The sequence below is a fragment of the Sebastes fasciatus genome, chromosome 13, assembly GCF_043250625.1.
Source record: "Sebastes fasciatus isolate fSebFas1 chromosome 13, fSebFas1.pri, whole genome shotgun sequence".
In the NCBI taxonomy this organism is placed as follows: domain Eukaryota; kingdom Metazoa; phylum Chordata; class Actinopteri; order Perciformes; family Sebastidae; genus Sebastes; species Sebastes fasciatus.
The window spans coordinates 17,882,479-17,903,455 of record NC_133807.1 but is presented as its reverse complement, the minus strand read 5'-3'; the positions used below and the strand labels follow the sequence as shown (position 1 = coordinate 17,903,455).

At 43.2% G+C, this 20,977-nt stretch overlaps 1 protein-coding gene across 2 annotated transcripts in view; it reads left to right on the top strand.

Moving 5' to 3' along the window:
- The window catches only part of slc1a9 (solute carrier family 1 member 9), a 33,743-nt gene that overhangs the window by 2,755 nt on the left and 10,011 nt on the right, over positions 1 to 20,977 (top strand). Inside the window, exons 1-6 of one of the 2 annotated variants that reach the window (XM_074655905.1) lie at positions 775 to 7,081; positions 15,557 to 15,712; positions 16,568 to 16,720; positions 17,154 to 17,413; positions 19,526 to 19,631; positions 19,720 to 19,846. In XM_074655905.1, coding sequence (XP_074512006.1) covers positions 15,562 to 15,712; positions 16,568 to 16,720; positions 17,154 to 17,413; positions 19,526 to 19,631; positions 19,720 to 19,846 — 797 coding nt within the window. In that variant the 5' untranslated portion in view covers positions 775 to 7,081; positions 15,557 to 15,561. Of the gene's footprint in view, positions 1 to 774; positions 7,082 to 15,556; positions 15,713 to 16,567; positions 16,721 to 17,153; positions 17,414 to 19,525; positions 19,632 to 19,719; positions 19,847 to 20,977 lie in introns of those variants that run through there. The other variant, XM_074655906.1, reaches the window with a different exon arrangement.

Below are 20,977 nucleotides of genomic sequence, written 5' to 3'. Positions count from 1 at the left end.
GGGGTGGGGCGAACCTGCCTTGGCGGAAGTCTGCGCTCTCTGCGTGCACTTCTAGTTTAACATGTTTTTGCTGTGATTTACAAATCTGGCTTGATCCATTTATGCATTTTTCAACATTTTCATTTTCATTTTCAACAGAGTTCCAGGGGATCCCCAGAATAATGCAAAATAGTACATTTTCACTATTTAATTCACTATAAAAGTGAGCCCAAAGTGAGTAAGAGTCATAAAAGTGACTATTCTGATCATAGGTTTCAATTCCTCCATGGTTATGTCCTCATAATAATATATAATCATATCTAACAATCACAATATTTTCAGGTGGAGGCCTCTGAAGCTAAATCTTATCAAATGGGGGTCTGTGACCTGATGTGTATCAATTTAGGGGTCCTTGAAATGAAAAAGGTTGAGAACTACTGCTATAGATGTAACGGTGTCCCACTTTGTAAATGTATGTTCCATATGTTTCATAATTGCTGCAGTTATTTGTTGTAATTAAAAGTCTAAAACACACAGTTATTTTCTGTATATGTTGGTTAGATGAGTGCAGGCGGCTTCAGGACGCCTGTAAAGTTAAAAAGGATGGAAACAGGAGCTGGCGACTGGCTGCTCTGTCCACTCACAGGTCTTTGGGGGAAAGCCGGCGAAGGCCCAGCAGAGACACAATGGAGGTCTATGGAGGACGTACAGGCCGACAGACAGTTCAACGGGTCCTCTGAGCAGATAAGTCGTCCCCATACAAACCAGACCAGGGTTCACTGCTATTGACCCGCGAGAACAGCGCTTCCACTGAGCCTCCCCACCTTGAATGGCCTTGTTGAAAAGGAGAGCCATAAATTGGCGGATGAGCAGAGGAGGGGGAGACTGTGCCTCCCCCTCCTCCCGCCGCCCCCTCTCTCACATGCTATCTCTTTCTTTCCTTTACCAAGTAGTGGTTTCCATCTCACCAAACCCCTTTCCCCCTGAATGTTTAAAAAGATGAAAGGATAAGGAAAAAGAATGGAGACAAAAGAGGGGAGGGTTGTGTTTCAATCCCGCCCCTGAGAGACTGCTCATGAAAGAGTTTGGGGATGGGAGAGATAGGGACCGGAGAGGAGACACAGAAAGAGAAGGGGGGATCATGAAAAGAGGTTTTTCAAACTCAAAGCCACTAAAACGGGTCACTTCTGTATAGAGAGGCAGGCTAAAGTGCAGTCTTCACTCAGGGACGGAGACATTTAACACTGTCAATACCCTCAGATGGAGGGGAGCGTTGATGTACTTGCACCCATTGACTGATTGCGCAAACACACACACGGATCACACGCACATGTACACACTCTACTTCTGTTTCTCTTAACCGTACCCGCCGTACAGCAGCACTTTAGATTTCGGGGAAACTTCCGCCACATTCTCTTTACCACACATACACACTGCCTGGTGTCTCCCTCGCGGCGTTCCTCCCTCTTGGCATTTAGTGTCAGTCACTGGAAATGCTTGCAACCCTCCCACCATTCTCTCTATCTCCTTCTTTGTCTGAACTTGCCCCGCATGCACTTAGATATTTCCGCCTCGGGGTGCATCAGTGAGAGTTGTAGAGTCGAGAGAGAGAGAGAGACAGACATAGAGAGTAGGAGAAAGTTGTTAGCCGAGTGTGGACAGGAGTGGCGGTCAAACAAAGATGACGATTGAGAAGGCTCTCTCTCTTTTACACACCACGCATTCATTCAGACATGCAAAAACTAACCACAACCAATGGAGATACAATGGAGGAGATATAGAGGTTTATTTAAGGTTCATTCACAGAACAAGTTTTCCTTCATACTGTTACTGTCACATGTCACAATAAAAGATTTACGTCATCCTCGGAGTCATACTGTGTTGCAAGGAATAACACAATACTTTCTGTTGTTCCTTTGGGGATTTGTGTTTTCGACAAAGAACATTTTTCATGACCCCAAACAGATCGTAGGACTGTTTTTGAAAACCCCACGAAAACGAAACTGATCCTTTATTCTGAACGTGCCTTGTACAACTTACGAAGCCTTTTGGCAGCGTCACACTCACTGTGTCTCATAGCGGTGATATCAGTTTCACTAGAATCTACTCATGATCCACCTTTTTAGAATCATCAATGACATCTTCAACCGACTCTCATTTCCAGATGTCACTTTTACTACCTTCGAGCCCCTCCGATGAAAATCTTTCCCACACGCGCGGCGCCATCGCACATCAACTCATTACGTTTCGCATTGGACATCCTCCTTCGTTGGAAACTCGGATCTGAGCGTAATTGGAAGGTAGCTATTATGGCAATTACTGCAAATGGCTGAGCTGAGCTGTCAGGGCGAGGCTAGCAGTCTGTCTGTACACCGAGTCAGACCTCAATTACGGATCCTCGACCTCCCCGAGGTACCCGGTGTCAGTCCTTCATCATCTTCCTCTTCCATCTTCACGCACTTTGATTCTCTCCCGCTAAATTTGTTTTACGTTGTCAATCCTTTTCATCGTTCCTTCCATCACTCACCTACTGCGGTCCACTCCCTCCTCCTCCTCCTCTCCCCTAAATTCAAACCTCTCTCTAGTAAGAGCTGCGCCAACATTGCTACCATCACCACACACACGTACACACCGAGGTATAGCTGCATATGTTTCCAATTTCAGCAGTAATGCTTCTCTCTGCGCAATCTGACCCAATTAGCCGAAGCCTCCTGGAAATGCCCCAGTCGGCAGCCACGGTGGTAAAGAGGCAAGGGGTCAAAGGTGAGGTCAATCACGGGGGGGGGGGGCAGACGCTGATGATTGCGTCACCTCCTGTCTGTCTGTCTGTCTGTCTGTCTGGATCACAGTCTTTAGCTGCTGTCCAACTTCCCCAAGGACATATTTGGCACAGGTGTAGGATTGTGCAGAGAAAAGCAACCCAAGCCTGAAATTAAATTTCACAGCTTACTAAAGGTCAAAGATGATGAGTGACAGGGTCTGGAGCCAGAGACCACACGTAAACACACACACACACATGCACGCTGAGGAAAGTATGCCCACACACACACACACACATGTTCACTCTGACAAACAAACAACACATGCGCCTACAAGTCTTTCCTGCGTGAAACTGAAATTAGTGTATGGAATGTTCACCTTGGGGAAACGGTTTGGGAGGGAGAGTGAATATGAGAGCATCGGAGCTGCAAACCCTCATTAGGGGAGTGGAGGACTTAGTTAGGTAATTTCTGTTTAATGCTTAATGAGAAACAGGTTCCAATGGGTGCAAAATGCAGACTGGCGCTGCGTTGCATTACCTGGCAGTCTGCCCCCCGCTCCGAGTCTGTCTGTTTAGATTTTCTGCTACGTGTGGTGCCGGTGCAGAAGCCCGGGTCACCGTCAGTTTATGAAACGGCTTCAGACGCCGCCATGCAGCGCACACACACACTCTGCTCGTCTTGTTTACATCGTCTGCCCCTGCCGGTCCCTCTCCTCTTACAGCAACCCGCTCTCTCTCTCCACAGATCACCTCTCAATCACTCGTCCTCGCCTCCTTATCTGTCCCTCCTCAGTGTCTCCTTACAGGGCTCCGTCCACCTACAGCGGCTACACTTTCATTCAGAGTCGCTGCCGTCTGGATGCCCCCTGATTAGACATGCAGCCTAAATAGTGAATGATCTATTTACAGTTACGTCTTCCTTCTCGGCAACTCACACCTCCCTGTGTTGTGCGTTTTTTTGCACTTATCCACCCCACTGACCTCTCTCTCTCTCCGTCTCCTGCACATCCCATCTCCCCCACCTCTTCCATAAGCCATGTTTTGTCCCTTTTCTTGCTAGAGGAAAAATGTTACACATTGTAAACTTTACTCACCGTACAACACCCCGCAGGATTGGATTTCAGAGGCAGACTTTGTGTTTGAACTGCTCTGGCAATTAGTAGAGGATAGACTTACAGCGCACCTACTGCACAATGGAGGCACCGGCCCAATTGTCCAAGCCCCTGTTCCCGTCCGGCCCCTCTCCATCTGTCACTCCTGTGGGACTATGTGTGTGTGTGTGTGTGTGTGTGTGTGTGTTACAGTGTGTGTGCGTGTGTGTGGCTCTGCATGTGCATGGATGTGTATGTTTGAATTGATGTACATATGTATGTTTGTTAGTGTTGGTGCTGTATAATAAACCAAATTTTAGTAAATGGCAACACTTTACTTTTAATCCCGCTATTTAGCAGTTATAAATAGTATTTAAAGCTTCAGTAGGCAACACGTTTTTGGCATCATTGGGCAAAAAAATCAATAATAACCTTTCAGGATATTGTACTTCAGGTGTTCTGAGAGAAAACTAGACTTCTGCACCTCCTCATGGCTCTGTTTTCAGGCTTTAAAAAATCGATCTTTCTAATCTTTGACCAATCACAGGTCATTTCAGAGAGAGAGCGTTCCTATTGGCTGTGCTCCGGCTGGTGGTCCCAACATCGCTGCCAGGTCACAAACTTTCTCATTTTACAGCTAAACAGTACACTACAAGATGTTTCTGAAAACATCTGAGGCAATAAATAGACATTACAGTAACAGAATATTAATCCATATTTGATCAGCGCTGCCTAGTTTGGTCGGAGTTCGCAAGTAATTGTCTCGTGGCGCTCATCGTCGACAGCTGGATGCGGACTCCAAGTCGGCTCTGATTGGTTGTTTTCCTCCAGTCTGTGAATTCAGATGCCATTAGGAGCACCGGAGGACACAAGAGGAGACAGAGGCATATGATTTTTTTTAGATTACCTGTCTCGTGAACTACTGTCAGTAAGGAAGAGGCTGCTCAGGTTTCATACCATAACAAGGAGTGTTTGCATATTGAGGTCATGTCATGTCGGTTTTATTTACATAGCCTAATATCAAAAAAATTTGCCTCAAGGGACTTTACAATCTGTACACCATACGACACCCTGTGCCCTTAGATCCTCGCCTCAGATAAAACTCCCCAAAAAATGTGTAACATCTGGCCACAATTTTAGTTTAAACATTATCAACAGGATGTGAAGAGGTTACAGAGTTCACGCTGCGTCAAAGACGTCTGTGTGTTGCGTTGCAGAGATATCTACTCAATTGAGAATGCTAACCAGCTAGCCCCAGCCCGTCCTGTCTTGTAATACCGAGTCATTTTCTCGCTTCTGACACTTTGGATTTAATTCAATCAACAAACTAGCAAAGCACACACAGACAGTACAGCCCCAGTTAGTGTCACAGTAAACACAAAGATAGCTAACGTAAACTATAGGCCGACTCCACACGTGAAGATTATAAGATAGCAGCATTATTTTGACTGTCTCTCAGAGTTTCAGCAGTGTGGTTGAATTTTGCATATTCTTGCCCTGCTGTTAGTTAGTAGTTGGTTGTTTTTTTTATAACTGATGATACATTTAGATTGTATGGACCCAGTAATAGAGATAAAATGCTGAAGAAACCTCAGTAGGAGCAACAGAGAAGAGGGATCCCTCTCAATCAGGATAACAATAATATAGTAAACATACTGGATATGAAGAATATGGCTACGGGAGGACGTCGAGCAGCTTCCAGATGAGGCCTGAGCCACACAACCTCCTCTCCACCATGGAGGCCTGGAAGAGGACAGACTACACAAACACACATATGAGGCAAAGCTCGAGCAAAGGAAACAAAAACAGAGTGAGAGGCTGAATCTGCTGGAGGACGATGATCCAGATCCAAACATCTGGAATGAGGCACCGACAGCGCTCAGCAGGACAAACGTGGACTATACAAATGAGGGTTAATAGATTCATTGAGACTGACAACCAACAGGTACACGACCTGAAGTAATGACAGAATAAGCGACTTACTGAAAGTTAAGGCGAAAAGATAAGTTTTAAGTTTGGATTCACGCCGTTAGCCTCTGGCCACCAGCTGTGTGTTTCAAATACTCGCTGCCTTGATAATCAGCTGCACACGGACCACAGAGAGATGCACCGAGGCTTTTCAACGCTATTTTATCTCTGTTGATCTAGTTCGTTTGCTTGCGTCCATGGCTGCAGAAGGCTGTGTTTGTATGCCAATTTGTTTCATATGTGGTATACGGGGTGTTGAAATGGGCAGTCGACAGGATCACATCACCGTCCAAAACAAAAACAGACGTTCCGGACCAGTTCTCAAAGGAGAACATACTGACTGTTGCATTGTTGTTGGAGAAGCCCGAATTTCATTTTGTCCTGAAGCTCTGATGACTCATCATGGTCATTTTATGATTCATTACAGTAAATATATTACATATTGGTCCTTTTAAAGGCCTCAACAGAGTCAGCCTGTCGGATGTCTGCACTGCAGAGTCACGTCGTCGTACAACATTGTATTTGATAGTTGAGAAGCCGCGCTCATAAATCAATCCTGGCGCCCTCATAAAGCCCAATCATAGACCCACATTCCTCCTGCTGCAGCACCATCGTGTGTCTCCGGTATGACAAACCCGAAACTCCTTAACTTCTTTCTCAGTTTATTTCTAATTCTGTGTATTGATAAAGTGTCACGGTTCATGGAAACGGCTCGACCCTTGTATGTACAGTATGTAGCAGCTCCACCCACGGGCCTCCATGCACTGTGAGGCCTCACTGACTGACACTGATATCTGTCAAAGGATCCCTCACAGGGAGGCTACTGTGCAAGGTTTCTGCACTCAGTGCAGAGTCATAGCGCCCTCCTGTGGAAGGGAGGGTAATCATGACCCCCCATCGCCCACGAGCATTCCTGCACATCCCTCCCTGCTGAGAGGAGATTTAAACCAATTTCCTAAATAATCTTATCCTTCTCCCAACTTGGTGATTATCACTGGCAACAACCAGTTTAAATAAGACGACAAAAAGAGACGAGTGATGATGATGAAGTGAGGGAACGAGGGAGAAAGAAGGGAGGGAGGGGAGGAGGGTGAGATGGGGTTGGGGGGGGGGAGCTCAGAGCACCAAGCTGTTGTATTAATCTGCAAATTTTCTCAGATGACGCAAAGACTGTGACTTCGCCTCCCGTCCCCTCTCCCTCTTCATCTCCTCATCCCTCCTCTCTTCCGTGTCTCTCCCGATGCCTCGCTCTTGTCGGATGGGAGACATCGACACACAGCAGGTAAGCTTGGTCGCCTCCTGGTTGTCATCCCCCCTCCTCCTCTTCCTCCTCCCTCAGCGTGCTCCCATTCATTCACAGCTGACACATGCCGCCTGTTCGTCGGACCATTCGTCACATTTGACAGCGCCGCTTTGATTTGTTTGGTGTCTCTTTGGTGGTTTGGGGCTCAATCATTCGTGATTATTGGCTTCGAGACATTTTGAATGAGTGTTAAGTTATTGGTGTTGTTTTTGTTAACGGTTGATTTTCACTCTTTAAATCTGCTGTTTGAACATGTGGGGGACCTGAATCAGTTATAATCAGCATTGTTTCAGCGCGCCGTCTGCTTTATGGAGTGTCCAACTTGGCGTCTGTTGGCCAAATGAGAAGATGGATTTACTGTACGGGGAGAATGAGCTGTGTGAAATTGAGTCCTGCTGCTGGAGAGAGAGAAGTTGCGACGACGGATCAAAAAGGAAAGAAGTGGAGAAAAAGAAAAAGGGGGCAAGAGGAGAACAAGAAAGTTTATAAATAGCAGAGCTTTGTGAGGGTGAAGAGAGCAGATGTGATAGACAGTCTGTGCTTAAGGAGTTCAAACAACAGATTAATACACACAGATTATCGTCCGATAGAGAGAGAGGAGGGAGGATGGAGGAGGGCGTGTGCCTGACATGTGTAGATACACACACACACAGATGCAGAGTAAATCACACACACAAGCTCATGTTTTCTCTCACTCACACTCCATATTCACCCGATCTCAAATACTGACAATCACACACACACACACACACACACATCTGTTCCCTGAAGGTTTCTGGCTGCATCTTCTCCTCTATTTCCTGCCAGACATTTATTTAGTGCTAGAATGTTTTAGTCAATTAGTTGGTCAAAAATGCCCACAATTTGATGGGTCCAGCATGTGATGATTTGCTGCTTTTCCTTGTTTCGTATCATTGTAAATTAAATATCTTTGAGTTTTGGACTCAAATACTGACATTCACACTTGCAAAATATTTCCCTGGAGGTATCTGGCTGCATCTTCCTCTCCATTTCTGTACAGATATCTACCGTACCGCCAAGATAAGATAAGATATACTTTTAATGTCCCGTTAGGGAAATTTGTTCTGGACTCCGTGCTGTGGTTCACAGAAGATAAAATCATACATGCTACATAGTAAAACATCCCAACACACAAAGCTTCATAACAACACAAAACATGTTAAATTGATTTATCAATTAGTTGATTGACATAAAATTAACCAAAAATATAGTTTGAGTCATTTATCGGCTTCTCACGTTGGTTTTCTATCATTGTAAAATAAATGCCTTTGGGTTTTGGACTGCTGATCAGACAAAATAGGACATTTAGAAATGTCTTAAGGAGCTCCTGGTAGTTGTAATGGGCATTTATTAATTAATCGGTAATGAAAATCACTAGCCACAGTATATACTGTAAATACACTGTCACTGCCGCTATAGATTATAACTCTTACAGTCTTTAATGCACACATTTTTGTAATACTGTATATACATATCATCTGTCATTCTAAATCCACACTGTACATGCAGTATATAGACATCTTTACATGCACAAACTGTACATAATCATCCAGTCCATGTATGTTGTATTGTTTACAACTTCTAGAAAACTTGACTCGTATATAGACGTTTTATTTTATTATATTATTCTTATTTTATTGTTGGTCATTTGTTCTTTTTTATATATATTTATATAATATTTATATAGTCACCTATTTTTTTTCACCACTTGTGTACACAACAGTCTTGTATGTACTGTATGTATGTACTTGGCAAATGAACGTGATTCTGATTAGTTGCAGACCTATATCAGTTGATGCGTGCAGTGAGAAAGTAAAACAGGCATTAACACCTCTGAAGTGTAATCCAGACCAGACTTGGCCAAGATGTGCCCTAAAGGTAATCAACAAAATTGTACCATCAGCAAACACAAGTGAGAGACCTTTGTACAGCAAAAAGGGTTTAACAGTTTGGATATTGAATCTGAATCTGAATTCTTAATCTTTTTAGTTTTAGCTTTCAACAATGTTGACTGACAGACGTTTTACTGTAAATAGCTTAAAGCTCTGGCCATGATGTCTAAATGTAACCAGTAAAATTGCAACAGTAATCCTAAAACAAAGCGGTCATGTGACCTGTTTTCCTGGTTTTAGTCAGACGTCGAGCAGCAAATACCTCATAAGGCCTTAAAACATACCAAATGAGGACACGTATTGTACCCACGTGTGTTCACATCCAGCCACCGATGGACCAGAGTGAGTCCACATCTGATTGAGTCTGACCTCCACTGAGAGGGTTTATACGCACTGTTTAACCCTCCTGCTGCTGCAGCGATCTGGTGAAGCAGACACGTGTTTGATGGCAGTCGTGCATATGTTGAAGGAATTAGGTGCCGCTCTGCTTTGAACTGCATGGATTCTCAGATGTGTGTGTGAGAGAGAAGGTCTGCTTCTCTTTCTGTGCCACTATTGATATTTATATAGGATATGTGTGTCTGCAAGGAGAGACTACTCGTGTGTATTAGCAATATGAAGGGTCGGACTACATATATCTGATTCAACTAGTATCAATATAACTTTTAGCATGTACTTATACCGACGTTATCAGTGTAACCCACAACAAACACAAGAAGCATCTTCCTACAACACTAGGTTTGGGATTTGACAGCATTTTTTTTTAATCTGAAATCAATATTGAATCAAATTATTAAATCTGAATCCTTTCAAATGCCTCATCACATAGCGTTTTAGCTTTTATCAGTTTTAAAGGTGCTAAATGCGAGAATGGGACTATTTCTATTGCCTCTGCGCGGCTCTCAACATGGTGACGGCTGAGCCGGGCGGCTCTCAGCTAACGGTGCAACAAGGCAAAAGTGCTGACAGAGCTAACAGTGTTAACCTGAGGGGGAACCGGAGGGTGGGTGTTGCACGTCCATATACCAACGGCGTCATCAACTGTAACTGGCGTATGAGAGCATTCCTGCCTAGCGGTATGTGTGTTTGATACTGTATATGAAGAGTGTGTTGTAGTGCAGCGTTGTAGAGCTGCAGTGACCATCCTCATCTTTCTCTGCTGAATGACGAGAGGATGGAGGATGGGGGGGGGGGATTATATCTCGATCCCTTTGCAAAGCTCACACCAAACAATCAACCCTTGGAAATAATCCTCTGAGACACACACACACGCACACGCACACAGTTACAAACACACACACATACCGATGCCTTTTAAACAATACATTTTTATACACTGAAATACACACACGTTTCATCTCTTCAGTGGGCAGTTTGGTTTGATCTGTAAATATAACAATGTATAATTAATAACCTCAAGTTTGTATTGTGTTGTGTGTCATTTTGATGTTCCACCTACAAGATAAGATGGGAAACCTCTTTATTGGTTTGTATGCCGTAAAAGTTTCTCTAATTCCATTTTCTCTAATGGCGACTAAACATGGCTAAAATTACTTTTCAAAAAACTAAAAAACATTGCATTTAGAGCTGACACCAACAATTGTTCAGTCTATGAAATGTAAAAAAAATAGTGAAAAGTTGTCATCACAACTCCCCAGAGCCCAAAGTGACATCTTCAAATGTCTTGTTTTGTTCAACAAATATTCAGTTTACGAAGATATATGACAAAGACGAGCAGCAAATCAGCAAGAGAGAGAATGTTTTTTCACTATTTTCACATGAAAAATGACTGAAACTAATCAATTATTAAAATGAATGAATGCTTTTGTTTAAAAGTAGATTTATAATCCTGATGCATTCAATAATTCAAGCTAGATCAAACGTTATTATTATATTAATCGCTGTAGCTCGGCCAATAGCAGGCTTCAACGTCAAGTTTTTTTTTCACATGTCACACATTGTTTTATTTATTTATTAGCAGTTATCAAATAACAACAACGATCAAAGTTAACTGTCATGTTGAATCTTGATTTAAGTCAATGAATCTGGATTTTGCCCACGTCCTCTAAGGCCAACTGAGTGCCCGATCAGTACTGAGCATGCACAACTCAACAGAGATGAGAAGGAAGCGAGATGGCTCACTCCTTAGCTACTTCCATCATCATCTCCAGAAAAAAACAATATGTTTATTTCTTTTTTGCCACTTGCCCAATCGGCAAATGAGTTGCTAGAGTTACTAGACCGACGTGGCATTTTGCTTGCCCCGGGCAAGTAGGAACTCCTTATTGATGAGCCCTGAATAGGCTAAATAAGTACAAACAGAATACATACAGTCAGTCAAACCACTTTCATATGTTGATTTCTATCATAGCTATTGAAACTTACTGTAGGTTAATATGAGAGGCAGGCAGATTGAGAGGGGGGTGGGGAGGTTTATCTGTAAGTACAACCAATGTGCATCTGTTTGATCTCTTGAATCAACATCAGCGATTGGTTGGTGACCTGGTTGGATCATTAATGTGGATATAAAGAGCCTTTGACAGTCGGACTGAAGCGAGTACCGAGGTAGCTGGTCGTGTCCTGCTCTGATGGTATGTGCACCTTCATCTTCGGCAGCTCGGGCTCATTTATAGTAATCAAAGCCTGCTCTTCTGGGAGATTAACTCGTTCTTTCATCGGCGGCCTGTCGTCCTGAAACCATGACGATTAAGAAGATGTGTCGTAAGTACATGACTGCGTGCGGAGACTGATTGTGATGGATATCACGCACTGCATGGGTCACCATCACACGTCTGATGGACTACGAGAGTATTTACAGTGAGGACCCTAATGTTTATCCAGTCTGCTTCTCGTAGAAAGTCACTGTGGGAGACTTTCTGCCTCGCGGCTGTATCTGGCCCATGAAATCATGTAAACAGCTACTCCGTCACTACCAAACCAGCGGGAGTTACTTCCTTGTTTCTTTGCTCTTTGAAGTCCCTTTACCTTCAGCTCTCATCACTAACATGTGTTTCCAAAGCTCTCTCAAAGACTAGGCTTCCCTTCAAAGGGGAAAGCCTCCTGGTCTGCAGCCTACCTGGCAGAGTAGTATACCTATGTCCTGTTTCTACGAAATCCAGGATTTACTGTAAGCTTCCTGACCAAACAGTCTGAACCCGCCGACTCGAATTGCTGTGTTTTATTAGGGATGCTAGGCTGTAATGTGATTTAACCGTCTACGGCCAGTTGTTCCTCTACTGACTGTTGCTCTGATACTCTGATCAGCGTCTGTTTCCCGTGTCTCTAAATAAACTGTACTTTGGTGAGTACTTTTCAGGCAAGACATTAGAGATTTAGTAGTTAAATTCAGCCTTACGAGGCTGTAAATAGTTTGTGTTTTCCTCAGTTGAACAGAGCCACCCGGACAGCCCAGTTAGAGCTGGTTCCTAGAGGCCAGCTACGTTTCGTCTGGAGGCGGCTCTGACATTTCCTGGAGCAGAAAAATAATCTGCCTGTTGGGGAAGGAAGACAGATTTGCAGAGCAGCTTCAGGTCCTTGAGTATGTCCTTGCAGCTTATACTCCTCAGCGCCGCCCTCCTCGCAGGACAAAAGCTGTTGCTTCATTACTTCAGGGCCTCCATCTGACCTGCTCACGAAACAAAGGTTTAATATCCAGCTTTCACAGCCAGAGATGACGACTATCATCCTTATTCCTACTCTTAACACACGTGACTGGGGCTTAAATTGCCTTACACATGTACAGTACATTGGGAAGTTCATGACCTTTTCTCGTACATGTCGTCACAGAATAACCTGCTTTGCCAAAAGTTTTGTCCCAGACTAAGCAAACCAGGCTTTATGGCCTCTCAATTTTAAGTTTATCCACCAGGATTTGTCAGGATCTCAGACAAGTTTACAGAACCTAATCAACCTATACAGAAAGTGTCTACACCCTTGAATGATTTTAAAAAACACCAAACTTTGAGTTATGATGATAAAAGAAATCATGAGTTCATTGTTCAATTAATAGGGGGTGGGATGGTGATTCCCCCATCCCACCCCCTATGTGACAACTATAAGCGTATGTGGTCAACTGACGGTACAAAACAATGATGCTAAGAATGACATAAGGATTGAAAAGAGGATTTGTGAAGACAATAACAGTGGAACACCCTCCCCCCTCCTCTCCTCCGTACTCCGCTCACCGAGGATTATATCTTTTCAATTGAAACTTAGCAGGACATTCTCCGCCCCCAAAATATACAATTTCAGATCACGCTGGCAATCTGTCTTTGTGCCCGCACTGGCGACTGTTGCAGAGACTAGAAAGGGGTCAGAGATATGGCCGGAGAGTGGAGGTGAAAGCGTGAGAGCAGACCAACTAGTAGGTAACATTTTTTGTGCTCACCCTTGTCTACCGTACTGTATCTCCACCACTGCAGAATATGCCATCCGCTCAGCTGATGGATTATAATCATGTCTGATTGCAATTGTCTCACTGAGTCAGACTGTTTGTAAATGTGACATTCATACTTGTGACAAGGATTTGGCATGGCTGCGCCGCTCTCAAGATGTGTTTATATAGGATTAATGTTTAGAAATGGTGGCGGTGGGGTCTCCGTGCAGTAGAGATGTGTAGTGTTATTGGACAGTGTTGGAGTTGGCTGTTTGCCGACTCAAAGAGGTGATGTGGCTTTAGGGTGAATGTTCAAAATGAGTGGTGTGGACATTCGTAAGAATAAGAATAGTGTTGACGTTATATACCTTTTTCATTTAGCTGCATCCTTTCTGATTATTCATGCTGCTGAATTGCATTCGGACAGACATCATACTTGAATTTCATCAATGCCAGATTATCCTTTTTTAGCAATGCCAGCGATACCGGTCAGACAGTCCACCACTTTGGCCCAGGCTGAAATATATCAACCACTATTGGATGGATAGCTGTGACATTTGGTGGAAACATGATCATGATCCCCAGAGGATGAATCTTAAAGACTTTGGTGATCCCCTGACTTTTCATCTAGTGTCACCATGAGGTAGATATTTTTGTTTTTTAGTGAAATATCTCAACAACTATTGGATGGCTTGCCATGAAATTGGGTATAGATATTCATGTTGCCAAGAGGATAAATCCTAATGATTTCAGTGAGGATTTTTCATCTAGCGCCACCAGCAGGTCAAAAGCTTGACTTATCCAGTGAAAGTTGGATTGGCAGAAAATTGTCATGTACAGATATTTATGGTTTCCCAGACAATGAATCCTCTAGTACCACCATGCAGCTGACGTTTGTGGTTTTGAGAAATGTCTCAACTGTTGGATGGATGTAAATGTGGCACATGGCCATGATATTTGGTACAAAAAGTCATGTTCCCCTCATCTTGCACATCATCAGGTCGTAATTGTGATTTGTCATTTTTCAATACTTTTACTTACTTTGGTCCAGAGTGAAATATCTCAACCACTATTGGATGAATAGCCATGACATTATGTACAAACATGATTTCAGTGATGACTTTTCAACATCTATAAATTGGATTGGCAGAAAATTGTCATGTACAGATATTTATGGTTCCCAGACAATAAGTCCTCTAGCACCACCATGCGTTTGATATTTGTGGTTTAGAGAAATGTCCCAACTACTGTTGGATGGGTGTAAATAGGGCACAGGGCCGTGACATTTGGTACAGTCATCACCCCTCAGAACCTTTCATCTTGCGCCATCGTCAAGTCATAATTGTGATTTGTTCAATACTTTTATGTATGACCAACCAAATACCTGCAAATTAACAATATTCCCATCAGCTTCAGCCGTACTTTGAGTTTAGAGCTAATTAGCAAATGTTAACATACCAAAACTAAGAAGTTGAACATGGTAAACATTATACCTGCTAGACATCAGCGTGTTAGCTGATGCCCTTTTCCTAAATACAGCTTCACACAGCAGCTTGAATGGCTGTAGACTCTTGTTCTGAACTCTTCCACTATGGATTCAACCAATAAGTAACTTCTACTCCTAGACCTGTCAGTCACAGATGGTCAGTCAGACAGGGGCCACATCTCACGGCTCCTAACTGACTCATTCTTTAACGCACTCGTCAGCTATATCTCTTCTTTATCTGCAGCTTCATATTGTGTAGTATTTAGATTCCGGCAGTTTCCATTTAGAGGATGGTTACAGATAACATCTCTTGAGTTGTTTCTTCATGTCCTGTTTAGCCATTGCCTGCTGTGTTTGGGTTCCCGGCAGTCGTGCTTCTTTACTTCCCTTAGGAACCCAAACCAAATGCTCAAAGGACATTCCTGTAGTGTGAGTGAGTGGTAGGTAGCCCTGGGTGTCCCTCTCAACCCCCCCTTAAGAGCAGAGCCAGAATGGCAACAATGTGAATCCTCACTAGCCACTTTGTTAAGATAGTCTATAAACAATCTACCGTCTTTACGTTTGATGAATCAGTTACAGAGCCACGGGTGCATCATTACCCAACACTGAATGCTGTGTTGAATGATGTTGAAGCATGTTTTCTTCCAGCAGTGAACCCATCTCTCCCACTGTCTCCACAGGCAGGATGACAAACCAGTCGACAGCCAATCAGTCCAACGCAAAGGAGAAGGAGAAAGAAGGAAGCCAGCGAGATGACAACACAGACGTTGCGTATAAAGATGCAGGCCACTGCAGCCGGAACACCCACAACATACTGCTGGGACTCACTGTTTTGGGTATGCATGCACTGGCAATCTCTATCTATCTATCTATCTATCTATTATTATTATATAATTCTGTGTTTATCTGCAGAACATCTGCTGGATTGCAGCTTTAAAAAAATAGAATAAAAGTTCAGAAACAATGCCCAATGTCAGCTTTTGGTTAACATAATTTAACATCCCTAATTGATTTTGATTTGAGGTCAATTTTATTGTTCAAAAAATAGCCATTTGTGCTGCAGCAAATATTAACACGCACACTAGATGCACAGAGTCTGTGATCATTTTCCCATGAGGAATCCTGTTGTTCTCTTTAGTCTGCCTCTGTAAACACTTTGGTATGTTTCTGAATAGTCAAAAAAAAAAATCCCCTACAAAGTCTAAAAGTGTGTTATTTTTGTCTGTCATTTGTCACCCAGATTTAAATCCAGATTTAAGCCTGTTTACATTACAGTAGACGGTTCTCATTAGTCAGAGGTCTCTTACATGTCAGATGTAAAACAACACTTTTTGCGGGGGATGAGAACTAGACCAGAGAGTCCACGAAAAAAAACTAGAAACTGAGAGTCTGAGAATCAGAGAATCAACATGGCCAATACCAGTACAGAGTTTTAGATATTTCTCATATTTGGCTGGTATTTTGTACCAATTTTCATTATCTTTACATTTAACCAAGCATAAACAGTATCTCTTATTTTAAATTTAGAGAATTAATAAACTTAAAAAAATTTAAATCTGGATTTTTGGTCCAAATAGATCAATCTGTATACTCGAAAAAAAATTAATTTTGAACATTATTTATTTCCTCTCCTCTCCCCACCCCTCCTCTCCTCTCCTCTCCTCTCCTCTCCTCTCCTCTCCTCTCCTCAGGTGTTGTCATGGGATCAGTGTTTGGGGCGCTGCTGCGGTACATGATGGTGAAGGACATGTCCGCCCTCACTATGGTTTCCTTCCCTGGAGAAATCCTCATGAGGATGCTGAAGATGCTCATCCTGCCTCTAATCATCTCCAGCCTCATCACGGGTGTGTCACTTCACACATGTACAAGGATGAATCCTAACCAATCAAATGTTCCACCTTTTTCAACTCTTTGTTTCATGATGAGATACCTTTTAAAACTAACGACTTTCAGCCTGTAATGCTAACATTGCATGTGAAATGCTAACACTCTGTAAGTATGTTATACTAACATGCTTATTACCATACTAACTGTCCATGCTAAATGGACATAAGTTAATATTCTTATATTAGTATTTTAAGAGCAATATTGTACTGCTTGCTCTGTGGCTAATGGAGTGCTGGCATTACATGTTAAACGCTATTATGTAACTAAGTTTATTACACTAACATGCTAAATGTCAGCATGTACACAAGTTAACATTCTGAAGTTAGCATAATAAGAGCAGTTTTGTGTACATGATGAATGCAAACACTGATCGTCATCTGTCTCTTTCAGGGCTGGCTGGTCTAGACGCCCGCTCCAGTGGCAGGATGGGTAGTAGAGCCATGGTGTATTACATGACCACCACTGTAATCGCCGCCATCCTCGGGGTCATCCTGGTGTTGGGGATCCACCCGGGGAACCCCAAACTGAGGGGAGGAGGAAGCTCGTCAAGCTCAGCCCCAAAGAACCCGGAGGTCAGCAGTCTGGACGCTTTCCTCGACCTGATCAGGAACCTCTTCCCTGAGAACCTGGTGCAGTCCTGCATCCAACAGGTAAACTCAGCACCTGAAACGTGTCTCTGATACTGTTATATTACTCTTTATTTGTGCAGGTTGTGTGCATCAAAATACAAATGCAACAGATGTGGGATAAAGGTGGCCAATACCGGTTCAGCATGATTTAAGTTCTGGGAGTGTCAGTCTATAAATCCTGTAATGAAATCTGCGAAATTCAACCTTAAGATAATGCTAACCAAACTACATTGAAATAATGTTTCATTAGAGACGCTTTCAACTGCTAAATGCTAAAGAAGTATCACCCAGTATTATCCAGTAGCTTCAAAGTTTATTCAGCAGTTCAGACAAAACAATCTCACCTCAAGGTCTATTAAGTAGCTGTTCTGGAGCTTCCGATCATATCACATGATCTTCATCAACAGAAGAAGATTATGGTCAAGATAGAATGAACTTTTGAGCTCAGTTTTTAAGCCAGCATTGACGAGAAGTCCTGCTTGTGGCCAGAAAAAATGGAAATTTGAACATCTACAGTTTCATGACAAAGGGCCAAACACTGCTGCGGGTTGGGCCCTTCACAGAAGGTCTCAAGATGAATCTAAGGGGGTGTGAGATGAATACTGGGATAGGAAATAAAAAAATCTAAATTCTGCTACATAATGTTTTATTTTATTATTCAGACTTTTCTCCAATATTTGTTTTTTTCTTGTGAATCACCGTAATGTTTTATCTCTTTAGCCCTCAACAAAGTAGTCAAATGAAACACTTAATGGACCTTGAGGTGAGATTGATTTGTCAACAGTTATTATTCAAACTCTAATATTTTAAAGTTGCATTAAGTATTGGAAAGATCTCTTTATGTGAACCTGAAAAGGTCAAAGTGTACAAGGTATTAACTGAGCAGTCTGACTACAGAGAGTGGTTAACGACTGGGGATTCTCTGGAGAGTCTGGTTGTCCTCCAAACTCAATACACAATGTTTTCTACATGTGTCAGGAAAGAGTGAGCGGATGATTTAACTCAAAGGGTTTTGACTACAAAAAGGACCAGAAAGGCCAAGGCTGCCTTTTGCTCATGTACGTGTTACAGAAGTTAAACCTTTTGAAGCGTAATTATCCAGTTAAAGATGAAGTTTTAATTACTAGCTGACCTCCTCAAATAAAACGACAAATTTAAGGCAACACTAGAGACTCTTTTCATTTCATAACATTGCAATTTGAAAATGCATTCATTCAACTTTTATTTAAATCTCGAGGAATCATTGAGGGCATGCCCTCATTTTCAATGATGTCGAGAGTACAATTAAAACAGAATAAATACACAGAACAAAAACGTAAAAAGAAAACAAACAAACACAGTTACATTCAAGAGTAGTTTCGTAATCATGGTTTTAAATTGACCTATAAGTACAATTGCGTTTTAATGTATGTTGTAACATTTTTCAAGTGTGTGCAGCACAAAAACTAAAAACAGATTTCCCAAATTTAGTGTTTTTTACATGAAGGACTTCATGCAACTTTTTACAGTTGTTTAGACAAAAGATGCAAGTTAAAAAAGGCTTCTTCTGTCCAAATCCAGTTTTTTCTCCCCCTCTTCGCTCTGCTCCGCGTGTCTGAATGATTAGAAGTAGTCGTCTTTGTCGGACCGGGTGAGGGTCAGCCCTTCTGCTACTGCTAATCTCTTTACATCTGTAATGCTACATCTTTATTTACCACAGTCTGCTGGTGAACAGGGAGCACTGCTGAGCACCAGCTTATAGACTTCTTCTCCCTACACTATTCTCTGTTTCCTCCCTTTTTCTTTATTCTCTCTCTCTCGTTTCTGTCTGCATCTCTGTTTTACTGCTTCTTTTGTTTGTACTCATCGGGGATTCATTGAAGTCATAAAAGGCATAATTGCTTTTGCAGGAAGGAATCGTCCTTCCCCTTTCAACCTCCTCGTCTCTCTTTTCTTTCCCTTTGTTGTCTTTATGTGAGAATGTCTTGTTCCCTGTTTTTCTTTAAACACGAATCTTAGCGTGTTGTGTTGCTGCCAAGCTTTTGTTTTCCCACGCACAATATGAGTTACAAAGCCAGTGTTTGGCGAATTGTTAATTGGAATCATGTATGAACAACCGTGATCAATCTCAAAGTGGTTCTGCCCTCCCTCCAGGTTCAGACGGTGCTGAAAAAGGTGCCGGTTGCAGCACCAAACCAAACTGATCTCATCTTAGTGAGCAGGAAGAAACTGGAGTACAAATGGGGCATGAACGTCCTCGGTGAGTCGACGACAAAGCTGATATTATTCTCTAACTACGCTACTTTCCTTCAGTTTCCAGTGACATGCTGCTTTGTGTCTTCCTCCAGGCTTGATCGGCTTCTTCATCACCTTTGGGATCTGCATGGGAAGGATGGGCGAGCGAGGGAAGGTCATGTGCGACTTCTTCAACATCCTCAACGAGATCATCATGACGATGGTTTCCATGATCATGTGGTCAGTGTCTTGTTTTTTTCCCCCCCCCTGTGCGTGTTTGTTTGCGCCCATCTGCAAGCATGCACAACATGTGTCTCTGTTTTTGTTTGTGTGGGCCGTCGGCTGCATTGCTTGGATACCACACGCAGAGGTCAGGGACAGTGATGGATACGGCGAAGAGTGCGTACACGAGACATATTGTGGGAACGAGCAACCGTGTCGGACATCGAAGACTGAAGAGGAGAGAAAGGAAGAGGAAAAAGGAGTGAGAGTGTTAGTGAAGGACACGGACAGATGGAAAGAGAGGGTTTCCCTGGCACATGCTGGAGTCCGTGGTATGCTGGGGAGTAGCAGGACCCGGGGCCCGGAACAATGTTGTGGGCTCCCAGGGGAGCCGGGGTGGAAGATATCCAAAATGTAATGGATCCACCGACGGCAGAGGAGCCACTTGGCAGCAGAGCAGAAAGCAGATGCGGGTGGGAGGGACAGCGGGACGTGGAAAGATGCATGTGGGAGCATGTCTTCAGAGAGCAGTGCATGCCTTGAAGCTTCGCAGGACCCCGGCTAGTCGCACAGAGAGAGAGAGAGAGTAGTGGCACTCAGAGCAGGGACGGGAAGGAAAGGGGGTAGCAGGGTAGGCGGTTGGAAGAGAAACAGCAGGATGCTTGTGTTGCAGCTCTCCGAGGCCATCTACATGTGCAGCTCGACACCAAAGGAATTGTGTCCTTGTTCGTATCACTCACATAGTATAAACAGATTACTCACGGGCCTACGGAGCTCGCCAAACACAGAGTCCAGTGTATACAAAAACACGTATCATACGAGGAACACATCCATCAAATCATGTACACGGCATGCTCCACCAAACAACTGTCGTAGGATGCCAGGCTCAGAGTTCAGGAGCACGCAGGCAGCTGACCTGGGAGAGAGCATTGGACCTCCTTTGACTCGGACCAGGAACAGGCTTGAAGACGAACACCACTTTAATTCATGCGTCCCACAGCGGCCTGTATTCATGAAGAGGAACAACTGCACTCCAAAGCTGGAAACCAGAGATCCAAGAATGTGTCAAGTCCTCTCAAAGTGAAGCGTGTTCCTTTGACAGTGAATAAAGACTGACATAATTGAAACAACAAATTGAAAAATAAACTG